General features: G+C 48.9%; 1 protein-coding gene across 1 annotated transcript in view; it reads right to left on the bottom strand.

Annotated features, from left to right (window-relative positions):
- LOC137625668 (uncharacterized) overlaps window positions 1-18,317 on the bottom strand; it is a 216,464-nt gene that overhangs the window by 54,080 nt on the left and 144,067 nt on the right. Inside the window, exons 24-30 of the mRNA XM_068356578.1 lie at window positions 7,466-7,581; window positions 7,021-7,111; window positions 6,518-6,642; window positions 5,955-6,155; window positions 5,625-5,807; window positions 5,206-5,324; window positions 4,315-4,405 (exon numbers count right to left, since the gene is read on the bottom strand). Coding sequence (XP_068212679.1) covers window positions 4,315-4,405; window positions 5,206-5,324; window positions 5,625-5,807; window positions 5,955-6,155; window positions 6,518-6,642; window positions 7,021-7,111; window positions 7,466-7,581 — 926 coding nt within the window. The remainder of the gene's footprint in view (window positions 1-4,314; window positions 4,406-5,205; window positions 5,325-5,624; window positions 5,808-5,954; window positions 6,156-6,517; window positions 6,643-7,020; window positions 7,112-7,465; window positions 7,582-18,317) is intronic.

Genomic DNA, 18,317 nt, shown 5'->3' with positions numbered 1-18,317 from the left:
GAGGTGGGGTCCTTGAAGAGTCTGCCCACTGAAGGAAGATGCCTATCTGTGTCCAATAGAGTGTCGTAAGGTCTATCTTCGAAGAACTTTAATCTTCAAGGGAGGACAGCTCTTCAGAGGCGAAACCTCAGGATCAAACCTGTCTTTACAACAACCGAGAGGGAAGCTCATCTATTTTATTCGCAAGGCAGATCCTGACAGTACACCCGCAGGTCACGATCCGAGGAAAGTTGCTTTTTCGCTGAACTTCTTTCAGCATATGGCTTTGAGAGACTTCGCTCGTACACTGGGTGGAAGTCATCCAGGGTCTTCTATAAACATTACGTGAAGCAAGTACAAAAGATAAAACATTTTGTGGTGGCGGCTGGTAGTGTGATTAAACCTGCCGTCTAGTACTGCAATGAACAGTGGACTGTTTTGGGACTTTACAGTGCTTCGGGTGTGTGGGTATACGTACCCACTTGTGCAGATCACAACTATGGTTGACACACTGTTCAGAGTAGGTGCATATTTGATTAATACACCAGTGCCGAGTGAACGTTTGCGTTACAGTGTTTTATGCATTTCCGAACATCTGACTAAGTCAAATATATTTGGTTTATTATTATTATTATTATTATTACTATCCAAGCTACAACCCTAATTGGAAAAGCAAAATGCTATAAGCCCAGGGGCTCCAATAGGGAAAAATAGCCCAGTGAGGAAAGGAAATAAGGAAATAAATAACTGAAGAGAACAAATTAACAGTAAATCATTCTAAAAAAAGTAACAACGTCATAACAGATATGTCATATATAAACTATGAACAACTTCAAAAACAAATATGTCATATATAAACTATAAAAAGACTCATGTCCGCCTGGTCAACAAAAAAGCATTTGCTCCAACTTTGAACTTTTGAAGTTCTACTGATTCAACAACCCGATTAGGAAGATCATTCCACAACTTGGTAACAGCTGGAATAAAACTTCTAGAGTACTGCGTGGTATTGAGTCTTATGATGGAAAAGGCCTGGCTATTAGAATTAACTGCCAGCCTAGTATTACGAACAGGATAGAATTGTCCAGGGAGATCTGAATGTAAAGGATGGTCAGAGTTATGAAAAATCTTATGCAACATGCATAATGAACTAATTGAACGACGGTGCCAGAGATTAATATCTAGATCAGGAATAAGAAATTTAATAGACCGTAAGTTTCTGTCCAACAAATTAAGATGAGAATCAGCAGCTGAAGACCAGACAGGAGAACAATACTCAAAACAAGGTAGAATAAAAGAATTAAAACACTTCTTCAGAATAGATTGATCACCGAATATCTTAAGAGACTTTCTCAATAAGCCAATTTTTTGTGCAATTGAAGAAGACACAGACCTTATATGTTTCTCAAAAGTAAATTTGCTGTCGAGAATCACACCTAAAATTTTGAAAGAGTCATACAAATTTAAAGAAACATTATCAATACTGAGATCCGGATATTGAGGAGCCACCGTCCTTGACCTACTTACAATCATACTTTGAGTTTTGTTAGGATTCAACTTCATACCCCATAACTTGCACCATGCACTAATTTTAGCTAGATCTCTATTAAGGGATTCACCAACCCCAGGTCTACATTCAGGGGATGGAATTGATGCAAAGAGAGTAGCATCATCTGCATATGCAACAAGCTTATTTTCTAGGCCAAACCACATGTCATGTGTATATAGTATGAAAAGTAATGGGCCAAGAACACTACCCTGTGGAACACCGGATATCACATTCCTATACTCACTATGGTGCCCATCAACAACTACTCTTTGAGATCTACTACTTAAAAAATCAATAATAATGCTAAGAAACGACCCACCCACTCCCAACTGTTTCAGTTTGAAAACAAGGGCCTCATGATTAACACGGTCAAAGGCAGCACTAAAATCAAGGCCAATCATACGAACTTCACGACCACAATCAAGGGATTTCTGTACTGCATTGGAGATTGTAAGAAGGGCATCATATGCTCCAAGGCCTTTACGAAAACCAAATTGCAAACTAGGGAATAGATGATTACCTTCAGCAAACCTATTAAGACGTTTTGCCAGAAGACGTTCAAAAACTTTAGATAATATGGGAGTTATGGAAATTGGGCGGTAATCAGTGGGACTTGAGCTACCACAAACACATTTACATAGAGGAGTAACATTACCAATTCTCCAACAAGTGCTAAAAGCTCCTCTTCTTGCTAACTTGCGCAAAATAACAGATAACTTTGGAGCTAAGAAATCTGCTGTCTTTATAAAAAACAAAGGAAAAATACCATTTGGGTCTACACCTCCATAAGCATCAAGGTCCATCAACATCTTCCATTGAGTGACATTATTTTGATAATGTATTTTTGTGTATTTTTTCTATATGATAAAATATGTGTTTGATGGGTTGTATGCTGGATCAGATACATACTTTGTTGTAATTACATTTTGATAATTTAGTTCCCTAATAAAATACTTAAACTGTATTTGCATCTTAATACTGCTCCCTCAGTTATAAACTAATAAAGTATGCAAGAGTTTTTACTAAACCTTTTATGGTATTTAGGTTCTTGAAGTCACAATATTAATTTCCTAAAGGAATAATCATGACCTTGGGTACTTAAGGTAAGTTAACAGGATACGTTTCAAACTCTACCCTTTGTTCTGATGGAAAATGCAAACCTCGAATCCCTATTGTCGACACCGACATTTCCCTGCTGGGTGCAGGATGCACTAAGCCGGCTTCAGGCTTAGTATGCGTTAGAGATCAATGGATTCCCACATATAGGTCTAGTAGAACAGATAAAGAGAATCTATTCAAGGTAAAAGGCACATACACAAACCCACATCTAATAGTAATTTCAAGAGATTGCTCTAGCATACTTCCATCCGCATGATATGGCCTGAGTAAAAAAAAAAAAAAAAAAACGGATTTTGATCAAAGTGAATAATCTATTTTTGGGTGAGATGGCCATGTCGTCCTGATGGAACCCACCCTTTCGCTGATCCCTCCCAAAATTACTTTATCTGGGGCCATTTCCACTTAACGGCAAGAATAGGAATGGAGTCACAGTAGTAGTAGGGAAGAGGATCCACCGGGTACCTAGAACGGCACCCTTTCCTTTTTGCCACTCTTCCCCCTTACATTGAAATGTTAAATCTACTCGGGGTGAAGATTGCCATGTGTCATATCTAAAAATAAGTCCCCTGATATTATACGATATCCTTTATTGGATACTCGTGCCAGGAGTTGGAATCCTGGAGACCTTTGGTTTTAATTCCATGGGAGTATCACTGTAGCAAATATCCCTTAGAAGGCTACATATAGGAACCCTTCCATCAGCATGACATAGCTTGAGCCCAAAAGTAGATTTTTCATTTTGATCAAAATCCTTTTTATAAGAATGGAACCCTCATAAAAAAAGAATAGTTCCCACAAAGGGCATTTAAACAATCAGAGAAGAAGAATAGTATCTGTGAATGGAATGGAACCATCAGAAATAAGAAGTTTCCTTAAATGAGAATATAACCATCAGAAATAGAACAGTTCGGATGAATGGGAATGGAACCATGAGAAAAAACAATAGTGTCTATGAGTGTGATGGGAATCATCAGTAAAAAGAACTGTTGCGATATATGGAAATGGAACCACCAGGAATGATAACATTTTTCATCAATGAAAATGGAACAACCAGGTAAAAATAATATTTTCATGAATACGATTGGAGCCCTCAGAAAAGAAGAGCAGTATCCATGAATGGAATTGGAAACCATCAGAATTAAGAACAGGTCCAATGTATGGAAATGAAACTACCAGGAATATAGTTTCCATGAATCTGAATGAAACCATCAGAAAAGAAGAATAGTATCCAAGAATGGGAATGAAACCATCAGAAAAAGAGAACAGTTACAATGAATGTGATTGGAACCATCAGAAAAAGTAAAAGATTTCCTGAATGGAAATGGAACTATCAGAAAAAAAGAAGTTCCAATGATTGGGAATGAAACCACCAGGAATAATAATAGTTTCCATGAATGGGAATGACAAAATTGGAAGAACAGTTTTCATCAATGGGAAGGGAAACTTTAGAAATTAAAACAGTTTTCATGGATAGGAATTGAACCATCGGAAATAAATACTTTCTAAAAGGAACCTAGAAATCAGAACTTTTTCCAAAACAAAGGGACTTGAGATGAGAGTAATCAGGTACTCATTGACGAAGTAGGAACGGGTGTAGAACGAAGGAAGTTACGAGAAGCCACAAACAACATGAAGTAAATTCATAACAATGTAAGAATTAAACTTACTATTGACACAGGCGACTGGCTCGTCGTTTGGCACCCACAGTCCCTCTTCAGTACATGTCACATTTGTTTTGTTAATTACCATTGGCAGATGCTGAAATGTAACTTTTATTTAGTCGCGTAATTTGGTTTTGATTACTAAGTTTGTGATAGATATTTCTATAAAAGATGACAGTCTATTTTTCCTTAGAGGGAGTGATACGCAAATATTAGTAATCCTCGAGTATTCTATATTTCGTATATTGATGAAGATGCAACCTTTCTGTCGTCAATCAAGGAATGTATAATAATAATAATAATAATAATAATAATAATAATAATAATAATAATAATAATAATAATGATACGGAGTACAGTGGAAACGTGCTAGTTTTGCATTTGCATGGATGGCTGTTTATTGGGGAGGTTACTATTGTGTAGTTGGTAACTACAGCGGAGAGTTGGATTTGCCCAGCTGACTTTTCGATGAGCATCTCTCTAGATGAATTGGGAACAGAGATCAGAAAATTTTAAGTTTAGATGGTGCCTTTAATACTTATTCATATTTATAAACTAAATGACTTTAGAAAATAAGAAAATAATATCGTTAGTGGAAAGGAAATATATGAAAATTTTAAAAAATTCTCTCCTAAAAATAGAATGATAATGCATAACCTTAACCTATTACCAGAAACAATAATATAATCATGGTCAATTTCTGTAAAGAAGAACAGAGTAGACCTAAATGCATTGCGCTTTTTCTTCCTAGAAAGCAAAAGTAACAGTGAATATCTTTCGACCGTCTCCAAGGCAAACATAAAACTGTGATTATATCTAGTCCATCCCAATAGAAAAAATGAATAGGAGTGACCCTCTGAAATGCTACAAGTGATAACAAAATATTTGGTCTCATACCTGGTTCGTGGGGATGTATAAACCCTCTTCACATACGTATTCATGAACAGCTCCTACCCTGTTGTGGAATGGAGTAGTCACATTCATATTCTCGCCCGGTGGGAGTGGATCAGGACAGACTGCACAGTGTAAAGGTATTTTAGAGTGCGAAAGTTCGTGGAAATTCAATTTCATGATGATGAATTAAATAAATGGATATTTGCACACAAACTTTATAATAAAAATTAGGAATATTACTAAAGTCTTGAGAAACTACAACGAAATTTACAGTTTTGGGGACAAAATATCAGAACCAAGATCCAGACTGGAGTGTTTTTAAACGGTACAATTGTACGTAGATGTTAGGAGTTTTAAAAGCTAAATGTTAACTATTAACATTATATTTTGACTAAGCAACAAAATGTTTACAACTGAATTACTCCGATAGCATTCTGGCATAGTGTCCCAACCGCTTGATAGACATTTCACAGAGAAGTTAGAAACTTCGAGAGATGTCTCGTATCCGAAATCACAATTTCCAGTAACTTCTTCGTCGATCAGCCAAGTATCATTTTCGTTCCAGTCCGTGGTGGCATTCGTAATGCTTATCACACCATTGCACGCTGAGAAGGAAAGGAAATCGTGAAACATAAGATGGTGAAATGAGATTCTAGATCATTATGACTATTTTCATTACGATTTTCATGAAATTTCTCCATAATTGATCATTATTTACTCTACCTTACCCATTTCTTCAAGCTATAACTTACCATTGCAAGGCATGAATGTTGAGGTATTGTAGTAGTATGAATTATTCATATCTAGATAGGAGCAATTCAGCTTCTGGACAGTTAATCCACTTGCTGTCTGTAAGCCAGGGCTGCATAGGACCCCCACTTGTCCTTGATAATAACGAGATGTCGCTTCCCATATAAAAGTCCCCTCGGTGACCATAGGGTCCTCAAGACATACTTTAAAATGGCACAGGGGAATCCATTGCTTGAAATAGTCTCAAGAAGAACATCAAATTGCAAAGAACATAATGGAACTTATTAATTATACTATGATGAATATAGCAGAACAAATTGTTTGAAGAAATGAGACGAGATATCATTTCACAAGGAATATGAAGTTGTTTATATGCCTGAAAAGTTAAGAAATTTGTCTTCATACTATGAAAGGGAAGGTGACTTGAAGTCTCTTTTCTACTGAGTGAAACTTGAGCATCATATCTAATTGAGCAGAGCTAAGTCACAAACAATGTTAGTTAATCATTCATTTCCTATTTACTATAAAGATTTTATATCCAATAACAAATATTCACATAACCCACCTTCTCTAGGTAAACACGGAATGAGCTCTCTCGAATTCCATCCATAGATAATACCACCACAGGTCAAATTTTGCTCAACATAAAAGATGTTAGGACTACCATTTACGAAGTATCCCAATTGGCAACTGAAGATGAAATAAGACATCTTAGGCGTCTAATAAATTCCAGTGTGTCTCAGACTGATTATAAATAATGTAAAATTTAGGAAAATTCTCTATAGCAATAGAACTCGCACTCTCAAGGGAAAAAAAGGCCACCAAATTATATTATATTATCATAAACATTTTTTGGTAAAAACGAAATTTGGATTTCCTTTGCAAATAAATCATGAAGACGATCGGTTTTTTACTCATCTGTGTGATATTAAAACCTTTTTAACTAGAGTAAGTGTTCAGTTTATCTTTATAATGATTACATCTATAGTTAGATCATATTACTTTCAATTTGTCAATCCTATAGATCTATTGACAACCACCATTAAAAACAGGAATCCACCACTGAACCTGTATGTTAGTTGATCTCCAAGATAGTAGGAAGAGTTTACAATGTAATTATACGTCATATTTCCCAGGGGAAGTGGAGGTTCACCACACACTGAAAAACGAATAAAAAGGGCACTAAACAGAAAGTAGAATAAAATAAATCTCTTGGATATAGAGTCATAGGAGTAAAATATCTTTCAGAGATTGTCATAAAACACCCAACTTAAAGAATAAGGGAAAATCTTTTTACCAAAGATGACAGCATTTTTTTTTTTTTTATCATGAACTATTCCATCTCACTTAGTTTGCACGAATAAATGAATAAATGAGCAAGCACTACTACTCATGGTATGCACGCAGATTATTCCCAACACTTATCTCCTCCAAATTTATTTATCTAGATCAAGCATTCTTCAACATCAACGGGTTAGTAACACATAAGAGAACTTCGGCAGATTTCACTCACTTGAGGGGAGGCATGGAAGAGGCGTCAGGGGAATCCAGCCCAATTCTATCCCAAAACAGGTTACATTTTGGGTCGTATCCAGCGTCGTGTAGTTGGTGATATAATTGGCTTCACATCTGTAAAAGATATTCGAAAATCATAAATATGAATTTAAAATTGTCTGAATTTTGTTTTTTTGTGGACATGGCATTAATGAATATCCTTGATAAAAAAAATGCCGTTAGATAAATATGACAAATTCGTAGATAATTTGTATTCTTCATAACTATACAAACCTTAGCTATTTACATGGGGTAATTACTTCGGCGTAGCTGAACGGCGAGCCATAAAAGTTTTAACAAGAGTTTACTACCCCGCCGCTAGCTAGCGGGGGGGGGGGGTAGTAGGGGGTAGGGAGGGGTAGCCAGCTACCCCCCCCCAACATACACACACTGGTGAATGCTTCAATTTGCTTACAGGTAGGAATTATCTCGGGGGACAGGGCTGGCGGGCACATATGTGTAAATAGCTAAGGTTTGTATGGTTAGGAAAAATACAAATTATCTATGAATTTGTCATTTGTTTCGTAACTGAAATACAAACCACGCTATTTACATGGGGTGACTCAAACCTTAGGAAGGGCAGTAAGTCCCCTGCCATACTGGCTTTGGCTTGCCCGGGGACCCCAAATTAAAGTGTGTAAGTACTCAAGAAATAAAGGGTCCCTGCTCCTCGCTGGCAGCTGTGAAACTGCTGCGGCCTACATAAGCTGTGTGTGAAGGTGAGAAGTGACTCGTCCTAGGAAGTTGACCTGGAGTTCTTCAGATGGAAATCTAGGCTAGGACTCTCCCAATACCACCTCGTCAGGGTATGGGGACATGACTGTATTACACTTTAATACTAGGAACACAAGGGAGCATGGTCTACCTGCAGAGGTTCGAGGCTAGCTGTGCAGAGAACCCGGGATGCTGCTTTCTCCAAGGGAGGAGAGGATGAAGAAAAGAATAAGGGCCAGACAGATTTTTTCATTCACGCTGATTAAAACCGGTTAACAATGCCCTCAACCTTCTGCTACTTGTCCATTAAGGAGCCTGAGGTTAGACCAGCTGTTGTGCAGCCACCACAGGGCTGATAGAGAATGTATCGAGCCTCCTGTGTGTCACGTCTTGCAGGTACTGGGCCGTGAAGGTGGTCTGACGCTTCCACACCCCAGCTTGAAGGACCTGTGTCACTGAATAATTCTTCTTGGAGGCCAGGGACGTAGCTATGCCCCAGACATCATGCGCTCTAGGGCGACATGACGGAGGAGGGTCAGGATTCAAGGCCAGATGTATCACCTTGCGAATCCAGCTCGAGATGGTATTCCTGGTGACCCACCTCTTTGTCTTCCTGATGCTCATGAACAAGGCTCGCGCCTGGGTGCCTCACTGGGCACAGTAGGAGATGGTCTGGGTCATCTGTTACAGAACGGAGACTCGAAACCTGGAAAGAGTCGAACCTATGGTCCGGCACTCCCGGATTCTGAGTCTTGGCAACAAACTCAGGGACAAATTTGAACGTTACCTTCCCCCATCCCCTTGAATGGGCGATGTCGTACAAGAGACCATGTAGCTCACTGACTCGCTTGGCCGAGGCCAAAGCTAGCAGGAAAACCGTCTTCCAGGTAAGGTGGCGATCAGAAGCCTGGCGTAATGGTTTGTAAGGAGGTCTCTTCAGACACCTGAGAACTCGAACCACGTTCCATGGAGGAGGTCTCACTTCCGACTGAGGGCACATAAGTTCATAACTCCGTATGAAAAGGGAAAGTTCCAGCGAGGAAGAAATGTACATTCCTTTAAGCCTGAAGGCTAGACTTAAGGCTGAGCGATAGCCTTTCACTGCCGAGACTGAAAGGCGCATTTCCTCCCGCAGATACACGAGGAACTCCGCTATTGCTGGAATAGTGGCATCGAGGGGAGAGATACCACTTCCACGACACCAACCACAGAAGACTCACCACTTCGCCTGGTAGACCCCTGCGGATGACTTGCGCAGGTGACCAGACATCCTGTTCGCAACTTGTTGCGAAAATCCTCTCTCTGTGAGGAGATGCTGGATAGTCTTCAGGGGTGAAGTCGAAGTGAAGCTACGGCTTTGTGGTAGATGTTGACGTGTGGTTGTTTGAGTAGCTCGTGACATGGAGGGAGTTCTCTCAGAACCTCCGTGAGGAGTTGCAGAAGGTCAGGGAACCACTCTGCGTGATGCCATAGCGGAGCTATCAGGGTCATTGAAAGATTGACCGATATTCTGGTCTTGTTGAGCACCCTCCTCATCAGACAGAATGGGGGAAAGGTGTACACATCGACGTTGTCCCACCGTTGTTGGAAGGCATCCTGCCAGAGAGCCTTGGGGTCCGGGACCGGGGAGCAGTACAGAGGCAGCTTGAAATTCAGCGTTGTAGCAAACAGATCCACCATCGGGGAACCCCACAAAGTCAAGACTTTGTTGGCTACTTGAGGATCCAAAGACCACTCGGTACTCACTATCTGTGTCGCTCTGCTCAGACTGTCGGCGAGCACATTCCTTTTGCCTGGAATGAAGCAAGCCGCTAGCGAGATCGAGTGGACTTCGGACCATCTCAGGATCTCTACTGCAAGATGGGATAGCTGTTCCAAAAAGGTACCTCCTTGCTTGTTGTTATAAGCCACCACCGTGGTGTTGTCGCTCATCACCACCACAGAGTGGCCCGCCAGGACTTGGTGGAACTTCTGAAGTGCCAGGAACACGGCCTTCATTTCTAACAGGTTTATGTGAAGGTACTTTTCTGATTCTGACCACAGGCCTGAGGTCCTGTGGTTCAGAACGTGGGCCCCCACTCTTTCTTTGATGCGTCCGAGAAGAACGTAGGTTCCCGTCCACCACCCACCACCGGAGGTCCGTCCGGTCTGCAGGACCCATAGGGATCAAAGTGTCTGGGGAATCGTGACCTTGATTCCACCGGGACTTGAGTCGCCACTGGAGGGATCTCATTCTGAGGCGACCGTTGGGAACTAGATGGGCCAGAGAGGAGAGGTGGCCGAGGAGACATAGCCACGATTGGGCTGGGAGTTCTTCTCGATTGAGGAAAGGTCTCGCAACCTTCCTCAGCCTTGCTATCCTGTCGTCTGATGGGAAGGCTTTGTGGAGATTGGTATCTATGACCATGCCTAGATATACCAGTTTCTGAGAGGGCTGCAGAGAGGACTTCTCGAGATTTACCATGATCCCTGGATCCTGGCAAACTTCGAGGAGCTTGTCTCGGTGGCAAGTCGTCCAGAGAACGAAGGAGACGGATGCCGATCCTGTGAGCCCACGAAGAGATGAGGGTGAACACTCTGGTGAACACCTGAGGGGCTATGGAGAGACCGAAACACAGCACCTTGAACTGGTAGATCTTGTTGTCTAGGCAAAATCTTAGGTACTTCCTCGAAGACGGATGGACTAGGATCTGGAAGTACGCGTCCTTCAGGTCCAGTGTACACATGAAGTCTTGTGGTCTCACTGCGAGTCTGACCGTGTCTGCCGTCTCCATACTGAACGGATCCTGCTTGACAAACCCATTCAGGGTTGAGAGGTCGATGACTGGTCTCCAGCCTCCAGACGCCTTTCTCATAAGAAAGAGTCGACTGTAGAAGCCTGGGAACCCGTCTACAACCTCCTGGAGAGCGTCCTTCTTCAACATGGTCTGGACTTCTGCCCAAAGGGCTTGCCCTCTTGCCGATCTCATGGCAAGAGAGCTTAACGACACTGGATTCGCTGTCAGGGGAGGTAGAGAGGATGTGAACGGGACGCGATAACCCAGAATGATCACGGAAATCGTCCAGGCATCTGTCCCGAGTTGCTGCCACCTTGTCGTGCAACTTTGTAGGCATCCCCCCACTGGTGGACATGCAGGGGGACTGTTACCTCTAGGGTTCTTGCCTCCCCTGGAGGACTTCTTGCTCCTTCTGCTCTTGGCAGGAAAGGGCTTAGACTCCTTTGGCTTCGCTGCAGTGGTCTTCTTCGTGTCCTTAGCTGGACAGGGCTGTTGAGCCGCTGGAGGTTTGTAAGGCCTCAATGTCAGGGCCCTATGAATGAGGGAATCCTAGTTGGACTTCCTCCACCTCTCAGCGGTAAGCTCCACGTCCTTAGGCTCAAACAAACTTTTACCGAACATGGAAGAGTGTCTGAGTCTGCTAACCTCCGAACTGGGAACCATCTGGTGGAACCTCTCAGCCACAGCGTCCCGACGTTTGAGAATCGTATTGGCCCACAAGCTCGAGACTTGGTGGGCCAGAAACTCAATGGTCCGTATGCCTGAGAGTAAGAAAGTCTCTAGTGCCTTCCTGGTGCTTTCTTTGGAGAGGTCCTCAGACCACACCAGGTTGCCCAGAGACCCCAGCCAGATGTCAAGCCCCGAAGTTGCCTGCATGGCACACTTAGCGACCTTCTCCTGGCTTAGGATCTCAGTGGCTGAGTAGGACACGTGCCGGTTGGAGAGTCTCTCAAGAGTGACTCCCACGGTAAGTTCTTCTACAGAATGATGCATCGGAAGACCCAAACAAGACTCCTCAAGGAGCTCAAAGTACCTCCTCTGATGGACTCGAGGAGGAGGGAGGAGCTTTTTACCGGCGCTGGATCTGCTGGAGGAGGCAAGCTCAGAGAGCTAGCCCTCGACCTTGTCCCTGGCGCTCTTCATCCCCTGAGACCAGGGCAAAGCTGCACTGGCCCTAGAGGGTTTCTGGGTGCAGTAGACGCGGTCCAGGACCCTGACCTTACCTTCACGAGGAGGAATCTCAGGGTCTGGGATTCCATTGAGGTTCCTCATGAGGGTCAGGAATTGCCAGAATGCGTGTTCTGACTCTTGGTGCTCTCCTCCTGAAGGACAGGCAGAAAAGTCTCCCGTCCCCAGTGGCTCTTCCTGGGGGGGGACACATGGACATCCTCGGAAGGTCTAGATGGCTCCTGCCTGATCCTTGCTGACGATTTAGGAATCGTCTTAGAGTCCTTCGGTTCCCTTCTGGGCGGGATACAGGACTCGAGTAACGAAGGGTGCAGGCTCTTTTCCACCCCTGGATGAGAAGACTTCATAAGGAGAGGCGGAGCTTCCCCCATTGGTGCTATGGGGGAATGGTCCGGCTCGTCCGACTCTCCTGAGGATGGGTAATCCTCATCTGCAGGGGAGGGAGAGAAAGTCTGGGGGGGTAAGGAGCCTTGCGCAAGGATCTGCGCGGAGATAAAATAGGCCTTGGAGGTCTTTCCATTGGAGAGACTCCTCTCTTCCTCTTCAGGGGGGAGGAAGCTGCCACTGATTTGGGACCCATGTCAGAGAGGGCGGGCTTCATCGCCTGCACCAGAGCTCTGACTAGGGTACCGAACCAGGGCTGCTGGCTGACAGTCGCGCTGTCAGACACTCCCTCTGGTGGGAAGAGGATCGTTCGATCCCCTGGAGGAGTCGACAAATGCGGGTTCGCCTGTAAAGCTGGAAAGAAAGAGTCCTTAGACCTGTCCGGGAACCACCCCTCCTCCGGCGAGCGCGCTGGTCTGCGCTTGCAGGGAGGGGAATGAGACGAAGACCTGTCCGCCTGGGGACGCTCGCGCTGGAGGTCGCGTGATAGGCCCTGGTCAGGGTCGCGCGCGAAAGGATCGCGTGATACAGGAATCTCCACTCGCACGGGCGAGCGCGCGCATCGGCGTGGGCGAGAGAGGGTGGTGGAGCGGGTGCAAGGACGCGGTGGCGCGTAGGCGAGGTCACAGGAGCTTGGGAGCGATGGCGCGCTGGCGATGGTGCGGGCGCGTGGGCGTTGGGGTGCGCAGGAGCTGGAGCAGGCGCGTGGCCACGCGTAGGATATGGCGAGGGCGTGTGGCGCGCAGGAGCTGGAACGGGAGGCAGCCGGATGCGAGGACGCGCAGCATCCTGATGCGGCCCTGGAGGGCGCGAGAGGACAGGGGCGCCCGAGCGCGTATCCGGGAAAACCGGGCAAGGGGGCGTGAGCGCCGGTTCAGGATAGCGCGGGGAAGGGATGGCTCGTTGGCGCGTTGGCGCTGGTCTGACCGGACAGGCACACTCACCTGTGGGCGGGCTGGACGCGCATCAGGATGTGGACGCACTGGTGTGCGCTGCTGCGGAGGGAAAGCAGGACGCGCGGTTTGATAAGGTGCACAGGTGCGCGCTGGAGGGTTGCATGAGGTACCTTGATGACTGATCCTTGCTGACGATTTAGGAATCGCCTTAGAGTCCTTCGGTTCCCATCTGGGCAGGATACAGGACTCGAGTAACGAAGGGTGCAGGCTCTTTTCCAACCCTGGATGAGAAGACTTCTCAGGGAGAGGCGGAGCTTCCCCCATTGGTGCGATGGGGAAATGGTCCGGCTTGTCCGACTCTCCTGAGGATGGGTAATCCTCATCTGCAGGGGAGGGAGAGAAAGTCTGGGGGGGAAGGAGCCTTGCGCAAGGATCTGCGTGGAGATAAAATAGGCCTTGGAGGTGTTTCCACGGGAGAGACTCTTCTCTTCCTCTTCAGGGGGGAGGAAGCTGCCACTGATTTGAGACCCGTGTCAGAGAGGGAGAGCTTCATCACCTGCACCAGAGCTCTGACTAAGGTACCGAACCAGGGCTGCTGGCTGACAGTCGCGCTGTCAGACACTCCCTCTGGTGGGAAGAGGATCGTTCGATTCCCTGGAGGAGTCGAGAAATGCGGGTTCGCATGTGAAGCTGGAAAGAAAGAGTTCTTAGACCTATCGGGAACCACCCCTCCTCGGCGAGCGTGCTGGTCTGTGCTTGCAGGGAGGGGAACGAGACGAAGACCTGGAGGGGAACGAGACGAAGACCTGTCCGCCTGGGGACGCTCGCGTTGGAGGTCGCGTGATGGGTCCTAGTCAGGGTTGTGCGCGAAAGGATCGCGTGATACAGGAATCTGGTGCTCACGCAGGCGTGCGCGCGCATCGGCGTGGGCGAGAGAGGGTGGTGGAGTGGGCGCAAGGACGCGGAGGCGCGTAGGTGCGTAGGCGAGGTCACAGGAGCTTGGGAGCGATGGCATGCTGGCGATGGTGCGGGCGTGTGGGCGTTGGGGTGCGCAGGAGCTGGAGCAGGCGCGTGGGCGCGTGTAGGATATGGCGAGGGCGTGTGGCGCGCAGGAGCTGGAACGGGAGGCGGCCAGATGCGAGGACGCGCAGCATCCTGATGCGGCCCTGGAGGGCGCGAGAGGACAGGGGCGCCCGAGCGCGTATCCGGGAGAACCGGGCGAGGGCGCGTGAGCGCCGGTTCAGGATAGCGCGGGGAAGGAATGGCTTGTTGGTGCGTTGGCGCTGGTCTGACAGGACAGGCACACTCGCCTGTGGGCGGGCTGGGCGCGCATCAGGATGTGGACGCACTGGTGTGCGCTGCTGTGGAGGGCAAGCAGGACGCGCGGTTTGATGAAGGTGCACAGGTGTGCGCTGGAGGGTTGCATGAGGTACCTTGATGACTGATCCTTGCTGACGATTTAGGAATCGTCTTAGAGTCTTTCGGTTCCCATCTGGGCGGGATACAGGACTCGAGTAACAAAGGGTGCTGGCTCTTTTCCACCCCTGGATGAGAAGACTTCATAGGGAGAGGCGGAGCTTCCCCCATTGGTGCTATGGGGGAATGGTCCGGCTCGTCTGACTCTCCTGAGGATGGGTAATCCTCATCTGCAGGGGAGGGAGAGAAAGTCTGGGGGGAAGGAGCCTTGCGCAAGGATCTGCGCGGAGAGAAAAAAGGCCTTGGAGGTGTTTCCACGGGAGAGACTCCTCTCTTCCTCTTCAGGGGGGAGGAAGCTGACACTGATTTGGGACCCATGTCAGAGAGGGCGGGCTTCATCACCTGCACCAGAGCTCTGACTAGGGTACCGAACCAGGGCTGCTGGCTGACAGTCGCGCTGTCAGACACTCCCTCTGGTGGGAAGAGGATCATTCGATCCCTTGGAGGAGTCGACAAATGCGGGTTCGCCTGTGAAGCTGGAAAGAAAGAGTCCTTAGACCTGTCCGGGAACCACCCCTCCTCCGGCGAGTTCGCTGGTCTGCGCTTGCAGGGAGGGGAACGAGACGAAGACCTGCGCCTGGGGACGCTCGCACTGGAGGTCGTGTGATGGGCCCTGGTCAGGGTCGCACGCAAAAGGATCGCTTGACACAGGAATCTCGCGTTCGCGCGGGCGCGCGCGCGCGCATCGGCGTGGGAGAGAGAGGGTGGTGGAGCGGGCGCAAGGACGCGGTGGCGCGTAGGCGAGGTCACAGGAGCTTGGGAGCGATGGCGCGCTGGCGATGGCACGCTGGCGATGGTGCGGGCGCGTGGGTGTGGGGATGCGCAGGAGCTGGAGCGGGCGCGTGGGCTCGCGTAGGATATGGCGAGGGCGTGTGGCGTGCAGGAGCTGGAACGGGAGGCAGCCAGATGCGAGGACGCGCAGCATCCTGATGCGGCCCTGGAGGGCGCGAGAGGACAGGGGCGCCCGAGCGCGTATCCGGGAGAACCGGGCAAGGGCGCGTGAGCGGCGGTTCAGGATAGCGCGGGGAAGGGATGGCTCATTGGCGCGTTGGAGCTGGTCTGACAAGACAGGCCCACTCGCCTGTGGGCGGGCTGGGTGCGCATCAGGATGTGGACGCACTGGTGTGCGCTGCTGCGGAGGGCAAGCAGGACGCGCGGTTTGATGAAGGTGCACAGGTGTGTGCTGGTGGGTTGCATGAGGTACCTTGATGACTGATCCTTGCTGACGATTTAGGAATCGTCTTAGAGTCTTTCGGTTCCCTTCTGGGCGGGATACAGGACTCGAGTAACGAAGGGTGCAGGCTCTTTTCCACCCCTGGATGAGAAGACTTCATAGGGAGAGGCAGAGCTTCCCCCATTGGTGCGATGGGGGAATGGTCCGGCTCGTCCGACTCTTCTGAGTATGGGTAATCCTCATCTGCAGGGGAGGGAGAGAAAGTCTGGGGGGGAAGGAGCCTTGCGCAAGGATCTGCGCAGAGATAAAATAGGCCTTGGAGGTGTTTCCACGGGAGAGACTCCTCTCTTCCTCTTCAGGGGGGAGGAAGCTGCCACTGATTTGGGACCCGTGTCAGAGAGGGAGGGCTTCATCACCTGCACCAGAGCTCAGACTATGGTACCAAACCAGGGCTGCTGGCTGACAGTCGCGCTGTCAGACACTCCCTCTGGTGGGAAGAGGAACGTTCGATTCCCTGGAGGAGTCGAGAAATGCGGGTTCGAATGTGAAGCTGGAAAGAAAGAGTTCTTAGACCTGTCCGGGAACCACCCCTCCTCCGGCGAGCGCGCTGGTCTGTGCTTGCAGGGAGGGGAACGAGACAAAGACCTGGAGGGGAACGAGACGAAGACCTGTGCGCCTGGGGACGCTCGCGCTGGAGGTCGCGTGATGGGCCCTAGTCAGGGTCGCGCGCGAAATTATCGCGTGATACAGGAATCTTGCGCTCGCGCGGGCGCGCGCGCATTGGCGTGGGCGAGAGAAGGTGGTGGAGCGGGCGCAAGGACGCGGTGGTGCGTAGGCGAGGTCACAGGAACTTGGGAGCGATGGCGCGCTGGCGATGGTGCGGGCGCGTGGGCGTGGGGGTGCGTAAGAGCTGGAGCGGGCGCGTGGGCGCGCGTAGGATATGGCGAGAACGTGTGGCGCGCAGGAGCTGGAACGGGGGGCGGCTGAATGCGAGGACGCGCAGCATCCTGATGCGGCCCTGGAGGGCGCGAGAGGACAGGGGCGCCCGAGCGCGTATCCGGGAGAACCGGGCGAGGGCGCATGAGCGCCGGTTCAGGATAGCACGGGGAAGGGATGGCTCGTTGGCGCGTTGGCGTTGGTTTGACAGGACAGGCACACTCGCCTGTGGGCGGGCTGGGCGCGCATCAGGATGTGGACGCACTGGTGTGCGCTGCTGCGGAGGGCAAGCAGGACGCGCGGTTTAATGAGGGTGCACAGGTGTGCGCTGGAGGGTTGCATGATGCACCTTGATGACTAATCCTTGCTGACGATTTAAGAATAGTCTTAGTGTCCTTCGGTTCCCTTCTGGATGGGATACAGGACTCGAGTAACGAAGGGTGCAGGCTCTTTTCCACCCCTGGATGAGAAGACTTCTCAGGGAGAGGCGGAGCTTCCCCCATTGGTGGGATGGGGAATGGTCCGGCTCGTCAGACTCTCCTAAGGATAGGTAATCCTCATCCATAGGGGAGGGAGAGAACGTCTGGGGGGGAAGGAGCCTTGCGCAAGGATCTGCGCGGAGATAAAATAGGCCTTGGAGGTGTTTCCAAAGGAGAGACTCCTCTCTTCCTCTTCAGGGGGGAGGAAGCTGCCACTGATTTTGGACCCATGTCAGAGAGGGCGGGCTTCATCGCCTGCACCAGAGCTCTGACTAGGGTACCGAACAAGGGCTGCTGGCTGACAGTCGCGCTGTCAGACACTCCCTCTGGTGGGAAGAGGATCGTTCGATCCCCTGGAAGAGTCGACAAATGCGGGTTCGCCTGTGAAGCTGGAAAGAAAGAGTCCTTAGACCTGTCCGGGAACCACCCCTCCTCCAGCAAGCGCGCTGGTCTGCGCTTGCAGGGAGGGGAATGAGATGAAGACCTGGAGGGGAACGAGACGAAGACTTGTCCGCCTGGGGACGCTCGCGCTGGAGGTCGCGTGATGGGCCCTGGTCAGGGTCGTGTGCGAAAGGATCGCGTGACACAGGAATCTCGCGCGCGCGCATCGGCGTGGGCGAGAGAGGGTGGTGGAGCGGGCGCAAGGGCGCGGTGGCGCGTAGGCGAGGTCACAGGAGCGTGAGAGCGATGGCGCGCTGGCGATGGTGCGGGGGCGTGGGCGGGGGGGGGGTGCGCAGGAGCTGGAGCGGGCGCGTGGGCGCAGGCCCGCTTAGGAGATGGCAAGGGC

The sequence above is a fragment of the Palaemon carinicauda genome, chromosome 32, assembly GCF_036898095.1.
Source record: "Palaemon carinicauda isolate YSFRI2023 chromosome 32, ASM3689809v2, whole genome shotgun sequence".
NCBI classification, from domain to species: domain Eukaryota; kingdom Metazoa; phylum Arthropoda; class Malacostraca; order Decapoda; family Palaemonidae; genus Palaemon; species Palaemon carinicauda.
Note: the sequence above shows the minus strand (reverse complement) of the source record. Positions and strands in the feature narration are given on the sequence as shown.